This window comes from Balaenoptera acutorostrata, chromosome 8, assembly GCF_949987535.1.
Source record: "Balaenoptera acutorostrata chromosome 8, mBalAcu1.1, whole genome shotgun sequence".
In the NCBI taxonomy this organism is placed as follows: Eukaryota; Metazoa; Chordata; class Mammalia; order Artiodactyla; family Balaenopteridae; genus Balaenoptera; species Balaenoptera acutorostrata.
The window spans coordinates 84,983,614-85,005,711 of NC_080071.1; the positions used below are offsets into that span (position 1 = coordinate 84,983,614).

A 22,098-nucleotide genomic window follows, 5' to 3' on the forward strand; every position below is an offset into this window, starting at 1 on the left:
CACAGCCAAATTTGTTTTTTGTCCAAATCAGCTGTGACTTCCAGCTCATCAGGAGCCTACAGTCACTGAAATAGGAAGATGGGAGAAAAGAGAGGTGATGATCACCCCTTGGGAAAGCTATAAAAAGTGTCTAAAGACTCAGCAGTTAGCAAGAGAGTTCGAAGAAATTCAGGAATGGAAAGAACTCCACTCGCATTAATTGTGAGGAAAGGAGGAGGAGAGAAGCAAGAAAGGAAGAGGGTCAAAAAAAAAACGAGAGAAAACACAGATGTGGCCCCAAATCGCAGAGCAAGTCTACCTCATGTGTAGAGTTGAGGTCCCTGCAAATGAAGTTTTATTTCCAAAAGACTCCCTCCAAGTTTTCATTGAACACTTGCCCTGCTCGTAGGTACCCTGCCAGCACACAGGCCCTCCTGTTCAGAGCACACACGTATCTCCCGGGTCAGCTCTGTTCAACAAGGGCATTCAACTACATTATGAAGAAAAACGCCAGTTCTCTGGGCCAAGGAGTAAAGAAATCAGCCTTGAGCCTGTGCTATTTACCATTAACACAGCAGAGAGCAGGACACATCAATTAGCAGGCTTTTTAGACTCTGTATTCTTCATTCTCTAGACCGCTTTACTTCCAGAAAACCACTGAGCTGTACCATTCAGACAGTCTGTCAACATCCTAAAACAGATATTAGCTGTTTAATGAATATTTAAATATAATTTCAATTTCCCCAAGAGGATTCCCACAGGGGGAATGCTGATTTGAATTTTCTTTGGTTGTACAACACTCTCCCAAATTTGCACTTTTGCAAAGCCATTCATTTTCTACAAAGCATCGAGCTCCTAGAGAAAAGACAAGGGGGTGGGGTGGGGAAGGGGGCGGGAGATGCCCAAGCTAACTAATGCCAGATGAACTTTTCCTGGATCCAGAGAACTTTGTTTTGAAGATTTCCGCCTTGTATTAAATCAAAGTGGCAAAGCAGGTCTTGAAAACTAGGGAACTACATTCTCTACCCAGAAGGTTAAGACTGCCGAAGTTGTAGGTATTTAACTTTCTGGGCTCAAGAATCCACATTGTCCTAGAGTGAACTTACAGAGCCATTCACATTTTTAACCAATAATTACAAATGTTTCTCAAGAACTGAGGCTCAGACAGCCTGAGACCATGTCTTTTCAGCTATTTTGGCCAAAACAGCTGTTTGTGTCCCCGACACCATTTCTACCCCAGGCTCCAGAGACAAGAGACAAGAGGCGTTCACTTGACTATGTGTACCAAAATACTTTGTTTTGGATGCAGTAAAATCATCATTACTTAACATGACCCTCTGCTTTTTCAGTGCAGAGATTTGGCAGGAAGGTGAAAATGACATCCAAGTTATAAAAACCTTAAGATTTGTAGCAGATGCCAATAGCAGGGCTACACCCTTATAAACAACGAAGACAGAAATCTTTCTCCAGTGACAGGCCAGAACTTGGAAGCTGTGGGCCAGGACTATAGGATAATTAGGATTATTTTTGTTCAGTGGCACTTACTAAAGTAAGGGTATATGCATAAGAAATTCCAGGGTGGGGGGAATATTTGCATCCATTCTTCAGTAAGCATGTACAAATTTTACAAAGAAGGTGTACCCATAAGGAGGGGCATCTGTGCATCCCTGGGTTTCTGGTTGGTATCTTGGACATCCTTCAAGCATGGCTCCCTCACTTTCCTCCACACATACGTTCTGTTCTACATATCACCTTCCGTGAAACAGAATTTGAAGACTGAACGTTAATCGGTTCAAAAAAAAAAAACTACCTGTATATCAGTCAGAGTTTTGTAGTTACAAGCAATTGGTACCAACTCTGGCTCACGGGGGCAGAAAAATAAATAAATAAATAATTGGAGTGACACTGGATTAAAAGGAGGGTAGAAGGACCAAGCTCAGAAAGGACAGGTATCAAGTTGCTCCCAGGGTCCATGCAGGAGGACTACAGAGTTTCTACAGATCACGGTGAGTAGAATTACCAGGTTTTGGCTACTTTCAGCCTTTCTGCCACCCTGCTCAGGATTCCCACTTTTGGGAGAAATTGTCTGACTAATCTAGATATTTGGGGTACACATCGACCCCACAGCTAAAGGAGGGCACACTGATTGCCAGGCCCCTCTGAATGAGGTTCCCCCACTGGACCAGGGGAAGAACAGTTCCCAAAAGCAAAATCAGGGTGCTGTTAGCAGAACATGGGAAATGAAGACAGGCAGAAAAAAACACAGATGTCCACTTCTGCATAAACAGTCTTAGCATTCCTACTGAATTGTTTATTTTTTCAACTTCTAAGGACAACTTTGGCAAAAACTACAAATAATGTTATTGCCCAATAGTCGGTGTTATGATGTCCCACATGTAATTTCCAGGGTCTTCAATTTAGGAAAATGTCTGGGGCTCCAGATGAGCTGATGTACATCTTATTCTCCTATTAGGTAATGAGGGCCAAGTAACTCATCATGTTTCTCTTCTTACTTAGGCTGCCAGGAAGCTCAGAGCTAGGAGTTTTAGGCTCAGTGGTATTCTTCTATTAGGTAATGAGGGCCAAGTAACTGATCATGTTTCTCTTCTTACTTAGGCTGCCAGGAAGCTCAGAGCTAGGAGTTTTAGGCTCAGTGGTAGCACCTGTCCTTAGTCTAGGTTTTCAAGTACAACTAAATCTCTACCTTCATGATATGACTAGTATTTGAGGAGTTTTACTTCAGTCTTATTTTAACATTTCAAAGGCATAACTATCTTTTATTGAAAAGTATTTCAAAAGCATTTGAATTTTTTCCTTCCTAACCAAAAGTCAACCTTTTCATAACTCTGTAAGTATTTAAGGTGTAATTATATTTTCTGAGCTTGTAGATTGACCAGGACTTTCGTATTCTGCAGCCAGAATCATCCCTTTCCTTTTTTGCTAGATTCAATTAGAATAGATTAAATTAGAAGGATAGATAGATAGATAGACAGATAGATAGATAGACAGATAGATAGATGATAGATCTAACTCTGGGTCTGATTAGAGTGTGCAATAATTTTTAGGATAGTTATCAATAAAGTTCATAAACCTTTATTGGAAGATCAGTAGGGAACTGTCTAAAACCTATAGTTAGAGAGCCTAACCCAGAGGGATGATCGAAAACTAAGGAACCAGGAAGTGCTCAGCACTTGTGCTTTCAATGAACCGAGTAGATGGTTGAAGGTTGGGGGTCTAATTCATTGTTTTATAGCTCAAGCCACTGTCTGAGTTAATTCCAAGTACTTTTAATACCAAAAATAATCAGAATCCCCTAATGCTGCAGGAAATGGGCAGAGTTAAGTAAACAGGGGCAACCTGGGAAGGTAAATGAAAGCAGCAGCAGATCTGCCCCCAGGATGATCAGAAAACATTTGCAAGGTGCTTTTGGGTGTGTTTTTGGTGAAACGGGGATTCTTAATTATAAAGGTGTTGCCACCCTTACAGATGTCTTTCAGTTTGGGCTTCCTAAAATAGCATTTGAATGGTTCTTCATAGGTTGATAACCTGTGGCGAAAAGCTGGAGATCCATTCAATTTAAAACTACTCTCCACCCTCTAAATTTACCCCCTTTTTTGGAAGCAATCTGTTCCAATGTTTGGCAGTAAAAATGCTCTCAAAGAGCCAATACCGTAACAGTGAGGAATTTTAGTTGCCTGGTGTGGGAGATGTAGGAACCGGGTGACCGGTGTTTAGTGAGAAGTGGGAGGAGCCTCCCACTTCTGCCTGGAGGGCCCCCCCCACAATGTGCTCAAGGGCAGAAAATGGGAGGAGGAACCCCACTTCTGGAGCTGAGGGTGGGCTCCCAGAGTGGTGCTGGGAGAACTATGGATGGTGCTAAACAAATAACCTTAGTCACACAATTATTTATCACATTGGCCTTTAAGAGTCAGGAGACCGGGACTTCCCTGGTGGCGCAGTGGTTAAGAATCCGCCTGCCAATGCAGGGACATGGGTTCGAGCCCTGGTCCAGGAAGATCCCACACGCTGTGGAGTAACTAAGCCAGTGCGCCACAACTACTGAGCCTGTGCTCTAGAGCCCGTGAGCCACAACTACTGAGCCCACGTGCTGCAACTACTGAAGCCCGCGCACCTAGGGCCCCATGCTCCGCAAAAAGAGAAGCCACCGCAATGAGAAGCCCGGCCCGTACACAGCAACGAAGAGTAGCCCCCGCTCGACGCAACTAAAGAAAGCCCGTGCGCAGCAACGAAGACCCAACGCAGCCAAAAATAAATTAATTAAAAAAAAAAAAAAGAGGGCTTCCCTGGTGGCGCAGTGGTTGAGAATCCGCCTGCCAATGCAGGGGACACGGGTTCGAGCCCTGGTCTGGGAGGATCCCACATGCCTCGGAGCAACTAGGCCCGTGAGCCACAATTACTGAGCCTGCGAATCTGGAGCCTGTGCTCCGCAACAAGAGAGGCCACGATAGTGAGAGGCCCGCGCACCGCGATGAAGAGTGGCCCCCGCTTGCCACAACTAGAGAAAGCCCTCGCACAGAAACGAAGACCCAACACAGCCATAAATAAATAAATAAATAAATAAATATTAAAAAAAAAAAAAAAAAAAAAAAGAGTCATGAGACCAAGGATCTGGTCCTGATTCCAACAGAACATGAACTTGGCATTCAATTCTCTCACCAGCCAAAAGAAGTTGCTAATAAGCTGGATGGGGGTCCCCAACCCCAGTACCTGCAGGGCCCAGCAGGCAATGTGGTAAGTGAGACGTGCTCCGTAAGGCCTGGGTGGAGCTGGAGGCCACACCCCACCCCAGTGGAGCAGCATCTGGTCAGTGGTCACTACGGGAGAACCTGGGCCCACGGTGGTTGGACTGTCCGAGTTTTTGAGAGAATCAGAAAGACCAGCTTTCTTTATAAATTCCTCTAATTTTTCAATACCGGAGACTAATTTGTGATGTTTTTATATACACTGAAGGGGCCAAAGGAAACATTTTTGTAAGCTAGAGCCAAACCTCAGGCCCACAGTTTGTCAACTTTAAGTTCAGGTTCTATATTGAAGTGCCCTGGATAGTGGGCGCTCCTTTACATAGGGGTTATCTTCTCCCCTCCTGTGGAAACTCACAGGGCACTGGCATCTTAAAGGCTACAAGAAGCCCTGTGCTTCACCTAGTGCTTCCCAAACCTATCCAAAGACTGAACTCTTTGCGGCAAGACTCATAAGAACAGCTCGCTGAGCTTGTGCTTCATGGAACAGACTTTGGGAAACACAAAACTTATCTGCTTGGTTCCAAAATGCTACACTGCTATTCCTAGTTCACTCTTGGATCTGAAGTAGGGGAAGAAATTAGTATTTACCAACTCCCAATAACGTGCCAGATACCATGTATCCCACATCTCAACTGACAGTCAGGAGCTAAATGTTATTACCCCCATCTTAAAGTTGAAAAAATATAAATCAGAGGCCCTGAGGTAACCCCCAATAAGTGAAGCAGCCAAGATTTGGATCCGTGGGTGATTAAAAATCCCATGGTCTTTCCACTATTCAGTAGCTTGTAGGGGCCACAGGCAGCCTGATCTGTACCCTAAAGAAATAACAGTCACCATCCGTATCTGCAGGTTCAGCATCCACAGACACGCAGGGCCAACTGTACTGCATCATTTTATATAAGGGACTTGAGCATCCACGGATCTTGGTACCCACGGGGGTCCTGGAACAAACGCCCCCTCAGATACCGAGGGACAACCTTATTCTCCCATCACCTCCCATTTCTCCCTTACTGCTCATCCCTGTGGCTTTGGATCTACCTTTGTTTTCCCCTCAAAGTTTCCAGGCTCTTCATCTGAAAAGAACTGTTTTTCCAAGAAAGCCAGATAATCCACCAAAACATTCGGCATCACCGAGCAGGTGTGAGCATCTGATGCCTTTGCTCAGAGGAATAAGGTATCAAAGCCGACAGCTGCATTGAAGGCATGACAGACAGCTAACCTTTGTGGCGCACACAGACATGCCAGGCATGGTGCTCGCCTCCTCCCCCTTCCCTTTCTTCCTCATTTTGCATCTGCCCATCCTTTACCCCCTCAACTCCCCAATCTCCCCTCTGCTTGACTTTCTCACCCATCTGCCATCCCTCACCTCAACCCATTTCATTTCTTTCCTCCACCCCCGAAGTAAACAAAGGAACAGAAGTCTAGCATTTTACGTGCCGCACTCAGGAGTGACCACACTTTCTGGTTTGCCAGGAGACAGACTCACCGTTCATGCCTGCTGTTCCCATTAGGTATTAATAGCGCCCCATCACCTCAACAGGACCTCAGATGGGACAAGAGGCCACATGATCTCATTATATATTTATTAAACAAGGGCTTCTATTCCTTGCCCTTTAAAAGAGATGAAATCAAATTCCTCAAATTTTCCTCCCTGGGGGGAAAAATGTTTTCTAAACTAAAGTTATTTTCATATGCTTCTCAATAGCTATTTACTAAAGTTCAATGGCCATTGGTAAAGTTGTTGCCTCTTATCTAAAATTTTTTAGTTGCTATCTTCTTGAGAAAAAGAATTGTTCCACAAGAAATCCAGACCCTATATTTGCTAGGCATATTACATCCGCAAACTAGACTCAAGACCCACATATGGTTTTGCAGAATGTATCCTCTCTGTGTTTTCTATCACAGGAGGAAGAACGGCAAGAAGGTGGCCCGACCAGCTGCAGGGATCACAATCCCAGAAATTCACCCTTTCGATAGCAAAATCTCCTGAGTCTACTGGCCACTAGGGGAGGAATCAGATGCTAAGATACAGGGCTAAAAAGGGCCCAGAGGACTGGGGCAGCTGGAAAAGTCAGCTGGAAAACCAACATGTTAGAAAGAAGTGAGAAATGCATCCCTGGGAGGATGGAGGATAAGGGGGCCATCCTGAATGAGGAAGATCCACAAAGGCATCGCCTTGAACGTTCCATCCTTTGCTCTGGATTTCTTCTCTTGCTCAACTACTAGTTTCTCTCAGATCCTTGGGCAAACTGAGATCGATGGAAAATGTCATTTCAGGAAGTAAACAAAGAAGTGTTTGAAAAGGAGAGAATGGAACTCTAAGAAAAATATAGAGTTCATTATTTACATTCTGGGCTAGAATTTTAATATCCAGTTAAAAGAACACAAAAACTACAGGGAATTCGCAGAAGTGAGAGCAGAAACTAGTATTATTGTTTAGTTCCCCAACACCTGGCACTGTGCCTGGCATACAGTGAAAATTTCACGTACACTTTAACAGCTTTAGGTATAAATGACGTGTATAGTACACTGCACAAGTTTCTAAGTTTTGACATATGTACAAGCCCATGAAACCATCACCATAATCAAGACACTGAACACATCCATCACCCCCAAATGTTCCTCCCATCCCAGGCTCAGGCAGCTGTAATTCTGACTTCAATCATTTTACATCCCCACCAGCAGTGCATGAGAGGTCCGGTTCCTCCACGTCCTCGCCAGCAATTGGTACGGTTGAAGCCTTTTTAATTTTCGCTGTTCTACAGTTGGGCAGTGTTATCTCACTGTGTTTTTAATCTGCATTTTCCTAATGACTAATGATGTCTTTTCATGTGTTGATTTCCTATCCATGTAACTTTTTTGTTCAAATCATTTGCTCATTTTCTTTAATTGGGTTGTTTATCTTGTTACAGTATTGAGTTTTCAGAGTTCTTTATATATCCTGGATACAAGCCCTTTATTATAAATATACGATTTGCACGTATTTTCTCCCAGTCTGTGTCTTCTTTTCATTCTCTTATAAATATCTTTAAAGAGCAGAATTTTGATGAAGCCCAATTTACCCAAGTTTTCTTTTATTCAATGTGTTTTTGTTATTGTTCTAGGAAATCTTTGCCCAACCCAAAGAAACTTTTGGGTGTAGTGGATCTGTTCATTACCTTGACTGCAGTAATGTTTACACAGATGCATACAAAGATTTTCTGCTGTTTCTGTCTAGAAGTTTTATGGTTTTATGGTACACCTGGGTCTATGATTCATTTTAGGTGAATTTTTGTATAGAATATGTATGAGGTACAGACTGAAGTTTTGGGTTTGCTGTTGATGTTATTGATTTTGTTGTTTTGCATATGGGTTGTTTCCGCATCGTTTTGTTGAAAAGACTATCCTTTCTCCAGCAAACTATTTCTTTACACTTTTGTCAAAATCACATTAACTTTTGATCAAAAAGCAGAACTCTCAAAAAAGGCCCTCGCTGACAGCTGCTAAAATTTAAAACATGCATCCTCTTTGATTCAGCAACTCCAATTTTATCAGTTCCATCTAAAGAAATACAAGCACAATGATAGTGTGCAGATCCTTATAACAGTATTATTTACGGGAGGAAAACAACAACGAAAAAAAATGGGTGCAACCCAAATATTCCCTGATACAGGAAGGACTGAATAAATTACAGTCCAGCTGCACCACAAAATTTTATGTAGGGAGCAAAAGGAATGAGTTGGGGCTACATGTACCGACCAGAAGAGATACCCAAGAAACATTCTGTAAAGTGAAAAAAATTACAGAGTTTTATATATATAATATTATTTAAACAAATGAGAAAAACCTAAATATGTATCTATAAACTTGTATGTGTTTGCATAAACCTAGGGAGAATCATGGGAAAAAAACTACCAGACAGATCACATGAGTTTCCTTCATGGGCAGAATTGAGAATGAGGGAAGGAACAAGATTATCAACTTCTTGGTACCCTAAGCAGATATTATTTTGTAATTTTTGAATCAAATCAAGTCTAAAATAGTAGCCATGACTTTGCCATATATATAGGATGCGCACCTTACTCCATTATACATCTGTACCACCACTCGGAAAAAAAGTGGGTTTTTTTGGTGGTTGGTTCTAGTAAGGAGAAATATTTTGGTACATGAGGGATAACCCCCCCCCAAAAAAATTCCACACTAAGTATTATAGGTTGAATTGTGTCCCCAAAAATTTCATATGTAAAAGCCCTAACTCCTAGTACCTCAGAATGTGACCTTATTTGGAAATAGGATCATTGCAGATATAATTAGTTACGTTAAAATGAGATCATACTGGATTAGGGTGGGCCCCTAATCCAATATTGACCAGTGTCCTTATAAGAAAGGAAGTTTGGACACAGAGAAAAACACATGAGGAGAACACCATGCAAAGCTTCAGCTGGAGTGAAGCTGCCACAAGCCAAGGAATGCCGAAGATTTGCAGCAAACTACCGGAACCTGGGAGGGAGGCATGGAAAAGATTCTCCCTCATGGCCCTCGGAAGCTATCGACACTTCACACAACCTGATGGGAGACATCCATCCTCCTGAACTATGAAACAGTACACTTCCGTTGCTTAAGCCACCCAGCTTGTGGTACTTCATTAGAGGAGCCCTGAGAAACTAATACACTAAGCTCCCAAGCAGTTAAACCTAAAGCAAAAAAAATTTGCAACAGCCACTCATCAGTACCACGGTCCCACAGCCCCCAGCTCCGTGCCGAGGGAGCATTCTCAGAAGACACAGAAAGGAAACAGCAGTGTCTACTGTCCCGCATTACAGGTGGCTTGTACACCAGGATGCCGTACACACCTGAGGGAAAGCCGGCTCCTGATGTAAAGACATCAAAGCATGCGGTGGGCAGAAGGGGCTACAGAATCTGCGTGTTTATCCCCAGACCCACAATTACACAGGAACCATGGGGAAGGGCTTGTCATGAAAGGATTAGGGTGGATCTACTATTAAGAAAGGATAACGATTAAGGAGCCCCTTTCTCCTGGCACCTCTCCCTCCCTTTCACATGTGCAGTATCCTTCCCTACTGAGGAAGAGAGTGGAAAGTAAAGCAGCCTTTCAAAACTTGAGTGACTCTCAGTATCCTGCGATAAACCATGATGAAAAAGAATGTATGTGTGTGTGTGTGTGTGTGTGTGTGTGTGTGTATATGTATAACTGAATCACTTTGCTGTACAGCAGAAATTAACACAACATTGTAAATCAACTATACGGTAATAAAATAAATTTTAAAAAAACACAAAACTTGAGTGACTCTCCACTCTAAGAAATGCAAATCCAACGAGCAGCTGCGCAGCGATCCAGGCTCCTTACCCTCGTCAGGGCTGGAAACGTCTGGGCCATCGTGGCTACTGTATGAAAAAACCAGAAAAGTGAGTACTATGACTCCTAACGACGTTTATTTTATCTTAAAAGTGAGTTCCAGCATAGGCATGGATACTTCATTAAAATAATTTATGCGGTCACCAAGTGAAAAACAAAAACAAAACAAAATATCCAACCAGATACGAATAATCAACCAGACATACTCTGAAGCTGTCCTGGAGGTTGATTGGAAACGGATCCTAACATCAGTCTACAGTTGTCCTTGCTGGGAAGAGGCAAGTCCCAGAGGCTGGCTAGCCGGGGCCCTGCAGAGACGGACAACCCAGATTGTTTGAGAATAAAACCCTGGGCCTCCCTCGGTCCTGCCTGTCTGGAAAAGTGTCACTGAGATCCTCCTTGAAGTGACTGTCTTCCACACCCCAGCCCATAATTTTAAGTACCAGAGTGAACTATCTCTTGAAGCACATTTACTTCCAGAGGCCCTCCCTTGGCAACAGGGCACACATTCCTCTCAGTTTTTGCTTCATTTTCCCAGGATGTTGACCAGAAGTAGATGAGAGAGAAAGAAGCAGCATTTAATTGTTCTCTAATGTCCGTTTTCATTATTTTTCAAATCCACCGTAAACAAATTCACACTCAGCACAAAAAGCATGCTATACAGAAACACTGATTTAGTCCCAGTACATGAAAGTCAGGCACACCTTAGCCTTCGGAAGTACAGTGACAGAACACAGACAAAGGCAGCAGGTTTCATGAATGTACTAGCGTGTTAGTTTCCTAGGGCTGCTATAACACACCACCACAGACTGGATGGCTTAAAACCACAGAAATGTACTCTCTGACAATTCTCGAGGCTGGAAATCCAAAACCATGATGTTGGTAGGGCCATTTTCCCTCCAAAAGCCCTAGGGAGGAATTGTTCCTTGACTCTTTTAGCCTCGGGTGGTTGCCAGCCGTGCTTGGCTTTCCTTGGCTTGTGGTAGCATAACTCCACACTCTGTCTCCGTCTTCGCATGGCCCTCTTCCCTGTGTCTTCAAATCTCTCCTTATAAGGACATTAGTCACTGAGTTTAGGGCTAACCCTAACCCAGTATGACATCACCTTCAGTCAATTACATCTGCACAGATCAGATTTCCAAATAAGGCTACACTCACAGGTCCCAGGGTTAGGATTTCAACATATCTGTGTCGGTGGGGCGGGGTGGGGTGGGGGGGTTGTGGAGAGACAGCTCAACCCATAACAATGAGTAAGACATAGAGACCAGGCTCTGAATCTGAATCTTGGTCCCTTTGTAGCCATGTCAGTTAGGAAAGCCAAGGGTGCAAGTCATAAAAGACCCAACTAATACATAGGCTTCAAAAAGCAGAAGGAGGTGGTATTTTTCTCACTACTGAAACCTCCCTTTCAAATTAAGACCTCAGTCACAACACATGAGGGGAGAAGGAGGCGGCTTGGGCTGTCTTACATGGGAAAGATACCTCGGCAAATACCAAGTGGCATCAGTACTAAGTGAGAGAGCCTACTGTGACTTTGGTAGCATTGAAATCTGCCAAAGGCACAAAGCAAGTCTGTGCTTTATCCTTGACACCATCCTATTCCAGTTCTCGCCCTGGGGGTTTGGACCTGGTGAATATTCTGATGCTTTATCACTGGAGAGCAGCTAAATTGGGATCACAACCTTTTCTTTTTTTTTAAGTTAACATAAAATGATAGTAACAAATTCCACGAGACTCTAAGGAGGTCTTTAGACAAATATCTCAAAAATTTCTTCTTGCTCTCCTTAGATAAAGCCTCCATTTAGATTTGTGCCCAAAGGTGGCTGAACAAAGCACACTGCAGCCATTGAGTGCTTCTGGACTGGTTTTATTTGCTGACCACTAACGAGTCCCTAAACTGCGGCTAATTCGAGGAGTCAAATAGCCCTGTGCAAGGGAGCCTGATGGCCAATAGCCGTGGGGCTGTCCAGTGTCAGCCGCTCCAGGATCCAATTTACGGGACAAATTCATACGGTGGAAGGGAGTCAGTTCGAGGGAAGGCGGGAAGAGAGAGATAATCTGGAACATCAAACAAAATGCAAAACTTTGCCTAATGCTCCAAGATAACCCAGGACAGTCAACATTAGGCAATGGGTAACCAAGGGACAAGAGAGTTTTTTCCCCAAGACTAGCATTTTGCAAGTCACTTAGTAGAGATTTTGCTCTTGAACTCTCCGACCTCCTCCCTCCCTTCCCCCCCAGTTTTGGTCTAAATGGGGAACGACTGCAGAAGTGATCGGGGTTATTGACAGCTTTTAAGGTCTCTAGTTTGTCAAAACTCCAGGAAAGACCCAATGATAGAAGATAGCATGTTACTTCTGCGAGACCTCAAATTAATGATAAGTCCAAGTTTTCTTTAGGAAGGATAAGGCCCAATGCTCTGTGCTTACTCAACTATGAGGGCTGAAAAGAACAGCAAGACGTAGGATCGATTTAGTGAGAAACCTGTGTGTCTGTAAGAGCAGCTCTTGCTCATTTCTAAGCAATTGCTCTTGAACTCTCCGACCTCCTCCCTCCCTTCCTCCCATTTTTGGCCTAAATGGGGAGCGACTGCAGACGTGATCAGGCTTTACTGCAGTTTCAAGGTCTCTAGTTCGGACTAATGCCATGTGCTCCAGCTCAAGAGACTCTTAAATGGCACTTGGGAATTTCAGCTTGAGGACGACACAGCAGTTTACTTCCCCCAGAGATCTGGGCCACCAAAAAGAGGGTAGCCCTTGGTCCACGCAGGCAACCACACGGCTTCAACAAGAGATATGAAAGTAGCCTCTCAGAGCCCATGAGGCCACCACCGTTGGCATTCTATTTATTAATAACAACAGCACCCGCATCCTTCTAAATCACAGAAAAGCGGTGATGGAGATCCGGAGCAAAACTCCTGCTTTGAATTCCAGCTCAGTTCATGTCTGGCTGCCCAACCCTGGCTGGATCATTTAAACTCTCTGGCTTTCAGTTTCTTTATCTATAACATGGGGATAAAAGCGGTCATGGAAGGTAAATGAGCTAGATAATTCAAATAAAACCCCTTAGCGTCGTGCCACACACACAGCGCGTGCTCCGTAAAAGCTGGTGTTGTCATGATCTGCCTTGCTCTGTTTTCCTCCTGTCAACTTGGTCTGCCAGGAGAAGTGTCAGATTTGCCAAGGTTTTCTCTCTGCCTGATGGGCCCAGTCTAATGGTCTCCAGCTGATCTTTTAGAAGGTTCTTCCATCTCCCTTCTCAGGGGAAAAGTGGAAGTGGGTAATGATAGAGAAATAAGTCAAGAACAATCGACGCTCCAGGCCAAGGCAAGATCCGCCCGATATGACAAGGCAGAGAAAGGGCAAGATGATCCTGGGGAAGAAGTGCTCTTACCTCCTCAAATCTCCAAATACTGGGTTGGCCAAAAAGTTCGTTCGGTTAATGAATACGTTGTTCGAGAAGGTTCTTGGTGAAAATGAAAAATGTCTTTTATTTTTACTCAAAACCCAATGAACTTTTTGGCCAACTCAATAGTATTTAGTCACAAATGTAAACCTTTTTATCAGCCAAACGTCTAACAACAAACTAAAAGAAAGGTTCTTCAGGATCTGGTTTCCTCCCTACCCTTCCTCATTTCACCCTCTTGGAGGTTCTAATGTACAGCCATTGACCAAAATGTGAATGAAAAACAAAACAAATGGTGAGGGGGAAACACGGTCCCGGCTGAGAAGACAAAAGCCAGCTTTATCGATAAAAGTTCTATATTTTCTGGATCTGCCATGAAGACATTTTAATTTCAGGAAAAACAAGCAAATTACTAAGACCTTTATAGAATGCCTCATGAGAAGATGGTCACACATAGATCTACTCCACAAGTAGAATTTGCTAGAACTTTTTTCCATACCTTTCTACTACCACTCTCCATTCCGTCCTTGTAATAACTACACGACAGGCAAGGATGAATTGATCTCCTTTGTTCCAAACTCAGTCTCCAGTCATCTTTCTCCTGCTCTCCACATTTCCAGGCTTCCAAAAAATGTATCTGATAGCAGCCTGAAGACAGACGCTCTGGGGAAACGCACGCTCCTTATGGCCGAGTCCACACTCCTGAGTTTTTGAGTCTGTCACTTCTAACGCCTCTGCCCAGCCCAACAATCAAGACAATCAGGCAACCCATGCAAATTGTAAAATATCGAGGCCAGAAGTAATCTCATCTCTAGTTTGAAAAACCAATACTTGGCCTTTTTTACTGGAAAGTCCCCTTTCACTTTTCTGAAAAAAGCCTGTTTCAAATCTGCTTCTTAAAAAATTTATAACTCTCCCGAGTCCCTCTAAGGAAAAAAGTCTGCTGTGCAAAGGAGAAGGTAAAAAGGGAAGAATTCATATTTATTCCATTTTAAAAGCTGGGGTGGTAATTTAAATCTTCACATCCCCTTTGATCCTATTATATTTTTAATGGCAGAAGCTCCCAGCGAGGGCTCGAGTGAGATGTAACAGAAGTTTTAACATTCAGGGGAGCAGGTGAACTTGCCGCAGTCTGTGTGACTGAATGAGAAATTCCCCAGCTCAGCCCTGCTCGGGGCAACAGGTCACTTTGCCTGTACTGGATTTGGGTCAAACAGCAAAGCCTCAATCAGAAAGTATCAGCATTCGTTCGTTTGGCAAAGAAGTGGGGTTTGATAACAATAATCCACCCTGACCAAAGATGCCATTTCCTGAGCAAGAGAGCTGGATATTGGACTCACATTAGTTAGAGGGTGACTGTCTAGCCTAAACAGAGTTCAGCCACACTCCCTGGGCCACAGACCTTTTGAACGGCATCATCTAATATGACCTAATAAAGTCAGTTAAGGAAATATGTCCTTTTCTTCCCTCACTTCTTTTGTTTCTAGGTATTTGTACAAGAAATTGACTCCTTAGTCCTGTTAGGAAGCTCTGGGAACACTCCCTTGAAGCATTCTCTTCACTCAAGCTCATCGAAATTAGAATGTTTGCATTAAAAATGAATGAGGAAAAAAACTAATGAGGTGGTATGAGAAAGTTAAACAGATTTGTGTAAGGAGGGTGGGGCTTTGACTCCGTTGCAGACTGGGATTCATGATTATTTCCCCATCGAACACGCTTTCCATTGCCATTTCCATGGCCACAACATCTGGGCATGTGAAGCATCCCATTCACTGAGGAATCGGAAACCAATGTTCCTATACAGTGGTGCCTTGAGGGCAAAAAAGGGAAGAAAAAATCCCAGACAGCAAACAGAGCCCAAGTGACAAAGATAACCACAAGGAATGTAAATAAAATATCATTACAAGCAACTCACTCACCACCTCACCCTCAACAGCTCCCTTCCCCAGAAGCAAAAAATAAAAACATACAAATCGTGTTGTAAAGAAGAGCCAAGCTGCTATTGGGGAAGAAGCCATGAATACGAAGATTTTTCTCCATGTGGCTCACTTTTATAATTGCAAGGCTTGAGATATACTTTTAAAAGAGAACCAGGTCTGGTTGCTAATTTAAATTAGGGCAGCATGAAGTTAAGCCCTGTGTCCATAAGTATCTTCCAATGGTGACTTGATCTTAGTCAGTGACTAGGCATGTTTACTTGAGCCTTCAAAAGCCAAAAACCCCTGCTCTTTCAATCTGACACTTCAAAATGAAACAAATGCATTGCAAATGCACACTGTAATACACCAGGCTCATGCCAAATGCACATGTGTACATTTCACAGAAGAGCCAGGACATTTCTAGTGAGGAATGATCGCCATGCGGAACGCAAGCCAGAGCTAGCTCCTGCCAAGGGTCACGTGCTGTGGAGCACACAGGAGTCCCTACATGAAACGGGCCGGTAGAAATAACTTCAAGAGACAAAAATCTACAAACTCTGCAGAGGCACGGATCCCCAGCCCATAAAAGCCACCCCCAGGAATTCTGACCTCATCTCTCTAAGGACCTCCAAGAGCTTCTCTCCTCACTTGGATGGGAAACCCTCCACCCCCGCTCAGTCACTCCTTACTTTAGAATAAATTCACCACCCTGAACTGAAGGAAAAATGCACACGTACAACTGGTAACTGATGCCAGTGCTGAAATACATGTACATCACCTTTGGCCAATCATTCAGAGCCCAATATTGACTCTCTTAATAAGAGAAGGAGAGAGTTAGGAGGCTGGTCACCCACCTCCCTATCTTCAAGGCTCAAGATCTCTTTTCTTGTTCAGTCTGTTTGAGACCCGAGGGGATTGGCCTGGTGTCTCAAGCTCTTACTGTGAACCCACTCCCACAAGACTGCAGGCCCAGGGAGACTTGGAAAGGGGTTGTGAGGCACCTATTTCTGCTAAAAGCAATGCCCTCTGCAGGTTAATCCTCAGTATGAGAACTCACAGGCAAAGGTTAGACTCTCCTAGCATCTGAGAGACAGTCTGTGTTTGGCCCTTTGAATTTTCATTGAGAAACCTCCAAAGCCAGTGAAGCCTCCTGGCCTCCACTGTCCTAACTCTTCAGATGCATTCAGCTTCCAACGGTGCTGTATTTTACCACTTAAACACTTCTTCAAAGTTTACTATGAAACAGTGTGGCTCTAAGCCTGCCAAAAGTTTAACTGCAGGATTCAGTGGATTTTATCTGGCAGAGTAGCTGCCCTTCCTCCTGAGAGTATTTTCCAGCGAAGGCAGTCAATCAAACCCTGCAGTCAGGGTGATTTCGGGGTCCCGAGTGTCACTGAATGAGCTCCTCTCTGAAAACACCCCTCTTTCTCACTCTGACCGCCTTCCCATCTCCCTGGCTTCAGAATCCAAAGTAAAAGCAGTTTGGCATTTCAGTAGACAGCAATGAAAAACTTTTGATGGGATGACCCAGGGCATAACTATTCCTGGCTGAATTTAACTTTTGATTTTCAAATATGTAGGGGAGCTTGGGTTCAGGAGAGATGAAGGGGAGAGCTCCAACAAATAGGAAAAAGTAAAATAGAATAAGCAGCATACCGTGACCAAGCCAAACCAAGCTTGATATTTCCAAATTATATTGGCAAACGAATGCTTTCTCAAATCATTTGTTCTGTCTTTCCTGGAGACAAAAAGGAAAAAAAAAAAAAAATCTGGATGCAAAATTCGTAACCCCAGACCAGTAAATTGTGTCAGTGGAATGCAATCTAAAATTGCTGGTCAGAAAGTCCAACGTTATATATACCTACAGGCAACTAACCCCCAAGGCAAAAGTTGCGCCGCCCGAAGCAATGCGTTCGTCAATTTCATCACCCCCCTCACCCCAGCCGGGTGCCCGGTGCTGGCTTAAGCCGACAGCATCAGGTTCTAATCCTTGCGTTCATACAGGATCGCTCTGGGCAAATCCTTGGCAGTGGTCAGACGCGCCACCTCTGCTCCTCCGGTCCGAGCACCTTCTCCTCCAGGCTGGCCCCCGGTCACCCGGTGCCCCTTACCTGCAGGCGCTCCGTGGCCGGCTGCCACATCTTCCAGCCGCGGGGTCTGGCAGAGGAGACGCTGGCGAGACTCTGTCGATGGCGCCGGGGGGCGAGGGGCTGGGGGGCGAGGGGCTGCGGTGCCGCTTCACATCTGGGGTGGGCGTCCGCGGGATGTGCGTCCGGGGGCCGGCGACCGCCGCGGGGTGGGCGCTGGGGGGCTGCAAGCGGGAGGAGGCGGCGCGGCGCTCAGCTGCCGGCAACTTGTGGGCACGGCCGCGAGCCGGCTGTCCTGGCGCAGCTGCGAGAAGACTGCGCAGCTCCGCCCGGGCCCACGAGCGCACGGCGGCGGCGGCGGCGGCGGCGGCGGCGGCGACGGCCGCTCCCTCCTCCTCCCCCGCCGCCGCCGCCCGGACCTGCGCGCTCTGAGCATGCCCGGGGCCGGCCCCCGCCCGCCCGCCCGGGAGCCCGCATCCCGGCCGCGGGGGCCGCCGAATCCCGGCGAGGCGAGTGTGCGGAGGCCAGAACCGGCGGCCCTGCTCCCCCGGGGAGCCCCGGCTGGGATGGGGTCTGGGAGAGGGAAGAGCCTGGAGAGGGGGGACTTCCTGAATCAGAGCCCATAGCCTTCTGGGGTCTCAGTCTTCCTGTCAACAGGGATCTCTGAATCGCCTGGGTCTTGACGGGCACTGTGCTGGCCCGCAGAATTCCATTCATTCCTTCCACTGGAGTTAACTGAGCATCTATTAGGCTTCAGCCCCTGTGCTGGATTCTGAGGATACAGTGGCACAGAACAGAAGACAAGAGAATGTTCCTCCTCTCCTGAGCTTCATTCTACTTGGGGGAGGCAGTCAGTGACAGAGGAAACACCTGAAAGGGCGCTAGGCCAGGTGGTGAGAAGTCTTGGCAAGAAAATAAAACAGGGGTGCTGGGTGAAGAAAGGGAGAGGAGAGCTTCTTGGAGGGGGGCCCAGAGATGTCTGGGGTGAGAGGGAAAGATGGACCAGGTGAGGGATGACATGCGGGGCAGAGGACTGGGGCTCCTACACCTGGGTGAGGAAGGCAGCACAAGATCCCCCAGCCTCCATCCACCCTGAGATCTGCCAGGTGCCTCAGGAAGCTCTGGGCCACCCTGGGCTCCCAGGCATGGAGGGTGGTGTGGGCCACTGTGAAATAGCTACCTTTCCTAAAGAAGCCCAGCTCCTCCCACCCTCTTGACAGCTGGCCAAGGTGAGTATGAACATTCCCATTATTTGGATGAAACAAATGAGGCTTGCGGAGTCTAGGTGACCATTCAAGTCACACAGCCAGTGAGTGGCTTCGAGATGACTTGGAGGCTGGAGCTCTTACCCTGCTCCTCTAACTGCTCTGACCATGGAAACACCGTGGGAAAAGGGCAACGTTCTGGGGCTGGAGGCTGGGGGAGCTTGGCAGGATGGGGAGGCTAAGCTGATTCTGGAGGCTGATGAAGAAGGTGGGAGGAGAAGGGGTGGGAAACGCTCAGGGACAGAAGGAACAGATAGAGGGGGGAGGACCACACCATCTGTGCGGGGAGCCCAAGGCTCCTGAGAGATGGGGCCCACGGAGCAGCGGGGACTGGCGGGGGAAGGGTCCCGAGGGCATACCACACTGCATGTGCACCGCCTGGGTCCTGAGCTACTCGGGCACTATTAAAATCAACCCCCCACGTCTGGAAGGATCCGCCCATGGTCATGCACAGGTAGAGTGGTTTCCAGATATCAGAGCACTCAGCCCACCAAGCCTCCCAGGACTCTCCGAGGGACAGAAACCCGCATCTCCCAAGGCTTGGGGAGCACAGGATTCACAGTCACCCAGAGGAGAGTCACATAGTGGCAGTGCCTATCCAGGGCTCTTCTCCAGGGCTCCGGATGGCTCCTTCCAAACCACACAGTTGCTGGTTGGTGCCACCCACCCAGGCAGGTCCAGACCCTCAGTGCCCTAGGAGCCTCCAGCAAAGCCACAGAGATGCTTCTGAGAGGCTGGTCTCTATCTCCCCTGATGACCACGGGACCCTCCCATTCTTGCCAAAAAACCACCAAGACTTTCTCAGCCTCTTCCCCAGTCCCTGCTACCTGCTCTGGACCTACCAGAAAATCCCTTCTGATGAGGGGTTGGTATGTCAGCCCTACATGGAAATACATCTCAGATGCTTGGTCATGTGGTCTCTGTTTTGAGATGATATTTTTACTTTTCCAATAACTCTTCATGCACACTTCCCACACCTAGAAAATTCCTGCTGACAATAATAGACCTTCCCAGCCTCCTAATTCTCTTTTTATAAAATCCCAAAGCAAAAAGAGATGCACTTCATTACGAAAATCTAGAAAATCCAAATATGCATATTAAACCTCTCAGGAAGCTAAAACAGGACTATTCAGTTGCCAGGGATGTCTTCCGACTTGAGCTTTGAAACCATCCTTGGTTGCAGATGCTTCCGTGAAAAAGTGATTTTGTTTTAAATAGCAGCGGGATGAGATAACGGCCTAAATTCAAATTGCACTAGAGCGTTAAATCCTGTCTTCTCACCACCTCCGAGTGTAATTAATTGTTATGACTCAGTAATACAGCTTTTGGTTCAGAGTATGATGCTATTTAAGGAGAAAACGCTTCGGCTCTGTAGAGATTGCTTTCAGTTACTAGTCCCACTTTGCAAACATATTTGGTAAAGTAGTGTTTAAACTCAAAGGACACTCCTGTTTTCATTACCTTTATGCCGGGAATCAGGAAACTAGGGCAGGGGAAATGAGAGTGGAGGTGGAGCCTGGTAGAAGGTGACAAAAGGAACAACCCTCCCACCATCAGTTTTGCTCCCAAGCCTTCCCATTCAGGAGGAACCTGTAATAGAGGGTGAATGCAATAGAGACATCTACTGGTCAGAGCCAGGAGGTGCATCCTGATCTCTCCCAGTCCCGTTTTGGGACGTGGCAACTTCAACCTCCCGGTGAGTCTGAAAGTGTAAACAGGTTTGTTCTGAGCAAGGAACGGTTGCTGAAATAAGCAGGAGTTGTTTTGGAGCAATGAGTAGAAATATTAGGCACATGAGTACGTGCATAATTTCATGTACTTAATCTCCTGTAATTATCTAAGCAGGTCTAATCTTATTAATAAATACCATTTCAAGGAAAAGGACCACACACACACACACACACAAACATTGGCAAGGCCAAGGTGAATTATAAACACAACGTTTTGTCCAGAAAAAGAATTCCAACCATCCCCAGAAATTTTTGTAAGCCAAGTTTAATCTAGTTCATGATTTTGAGTCCTAAGGTAAGCAACCTAGATGTCTACATCAGGAGAATGGTGAATTAAATTATGGTCCAGCATATCACAGAAATATTAAAATATTAGGCAGCCATTAAAGAGGATAATTATGAAGCTGCATTGCAGCTTTTAAATGCTTATGATATGATTATAGATTTGTTTAAGCTACAGTGTACATAATTTTAATATTTATAAAATATGTGTCAATTTCAAGAAATATGGGAAAGGACCTAGGACAATAAGGATACAGGCTGAATCCCAGCCTTTGAACTAGGTGAGGACTTTTGGCAAGTCATTGACCTTGCTGAACCTCAGATTTCTCATCTGTAAAAAGGGTGATAATATTACATAGTACTTAGAGTTATTGGAGGCCATGAATGAGTGAATGTGTGCAACATGCCTGGCACATAGTAGGTGTGCAGAAAACTTTAGTTTTCATCCCGTTACTTTTCTATTACTGAATGATCAAATTCTCACAAAGTGGCCCATGTTTCCTGTGAGTCCAGTCCTTTCCATTTGGAATGTTTGTGGACTTCAATTATTTGATTTAGTTTTTCACATAAAAGTGGTAAACCATATTAAAGCTCGTTTCCATTTTTAATTTAATCAGATGGTGAAATGTATTATGGTCGCATGTTTAGCACAGCAAGTATTGGAAAGTCCTTCTGGTATCATTAATTTCATTTCAAAATCACCAAAACAGCTGTAGATGAGCAATATAGAAAATTCATTAAACCATTTAAACCTCTGTATAGTGATGGAGACACTGGCTCTTGTCCCTGTGTAGTGATAGGTATTTATAAGGGTGTCCAGATAACCCTTTGCCTCCCTCAAAAGGAAAACTTCACAGCTGTCTTTGGAAATTGAGTTAAAAGGCAAATGGGGCAGGACTACTTAACACCCAGGATGTGTGTTGTCATTCTCCTACTCAGGACCTCCTCATACCCTCACCAGCCTTAGAAAAGTGGCAGATTATTTTCCAAGGTGGCCACAAACATTCTACTCCTCTCAGAAGCCATGCCTTTTGCAGTGTGGCTTGCCCATTTCTCCCATCATGAGATGGAATTTATCTGCAGCCTTTGAATCTGTGTTGGATGTGTGACTTGCGTTGATCAATAACAGTGCACCAGAAGTGACATTGTGGCATTTCTAAGCTTGGGTCACAAAACACCTTGCAGCTTCTACTGTCACCCTCTTGGAACCTGAGGTCATGGCAGGAAGAAGCCCAGACTAGCCTCTTTGAGATGATGACCCTGTAGATGGAAGCCAAGCCAAAGTGACAGCACATGAGTGAGCTGGTAGCTC

The 22,098-nt window shown here is 45.3% G+C and overlaps 1 protein-coding gene across 2 annotated transcripts in view; it reads right to left on the reverse strand.

Moving 5' to 3' along the window:
* The window catches only part of PID1 (phosphotyrosine interaction domain containing 1), a 249,963-nt gene extending 232,082 nt beyond the window's left edge, over positions 1-17,881 (reverse strand). Inside the window, exons 1-2 of one of the 2 annotated variants that reach the window (XM_057551630.1) lie at positions 17,534-17,881; positions 17,079-17,160 (exon numbers count right to left, since the gene is read on the reverse strand). Coding sequence is in view for 1 of the 2 variants with exons in the window: in XM_007166701.3 (XP_007166763.1) it covers positions 17,534-17,563 (30 nt within the window). In the remaining variant the exon portion in view is untranslated. The remainder of the gene's footprint in view (positions 1-17,078; positions 17,161-17,533) is intronic. The other variant, XM_007166701.3, reaches the window with a different exon arrangement.
* Positions 17,882-22,098: the final 4,217 nt, after the last annotated feature.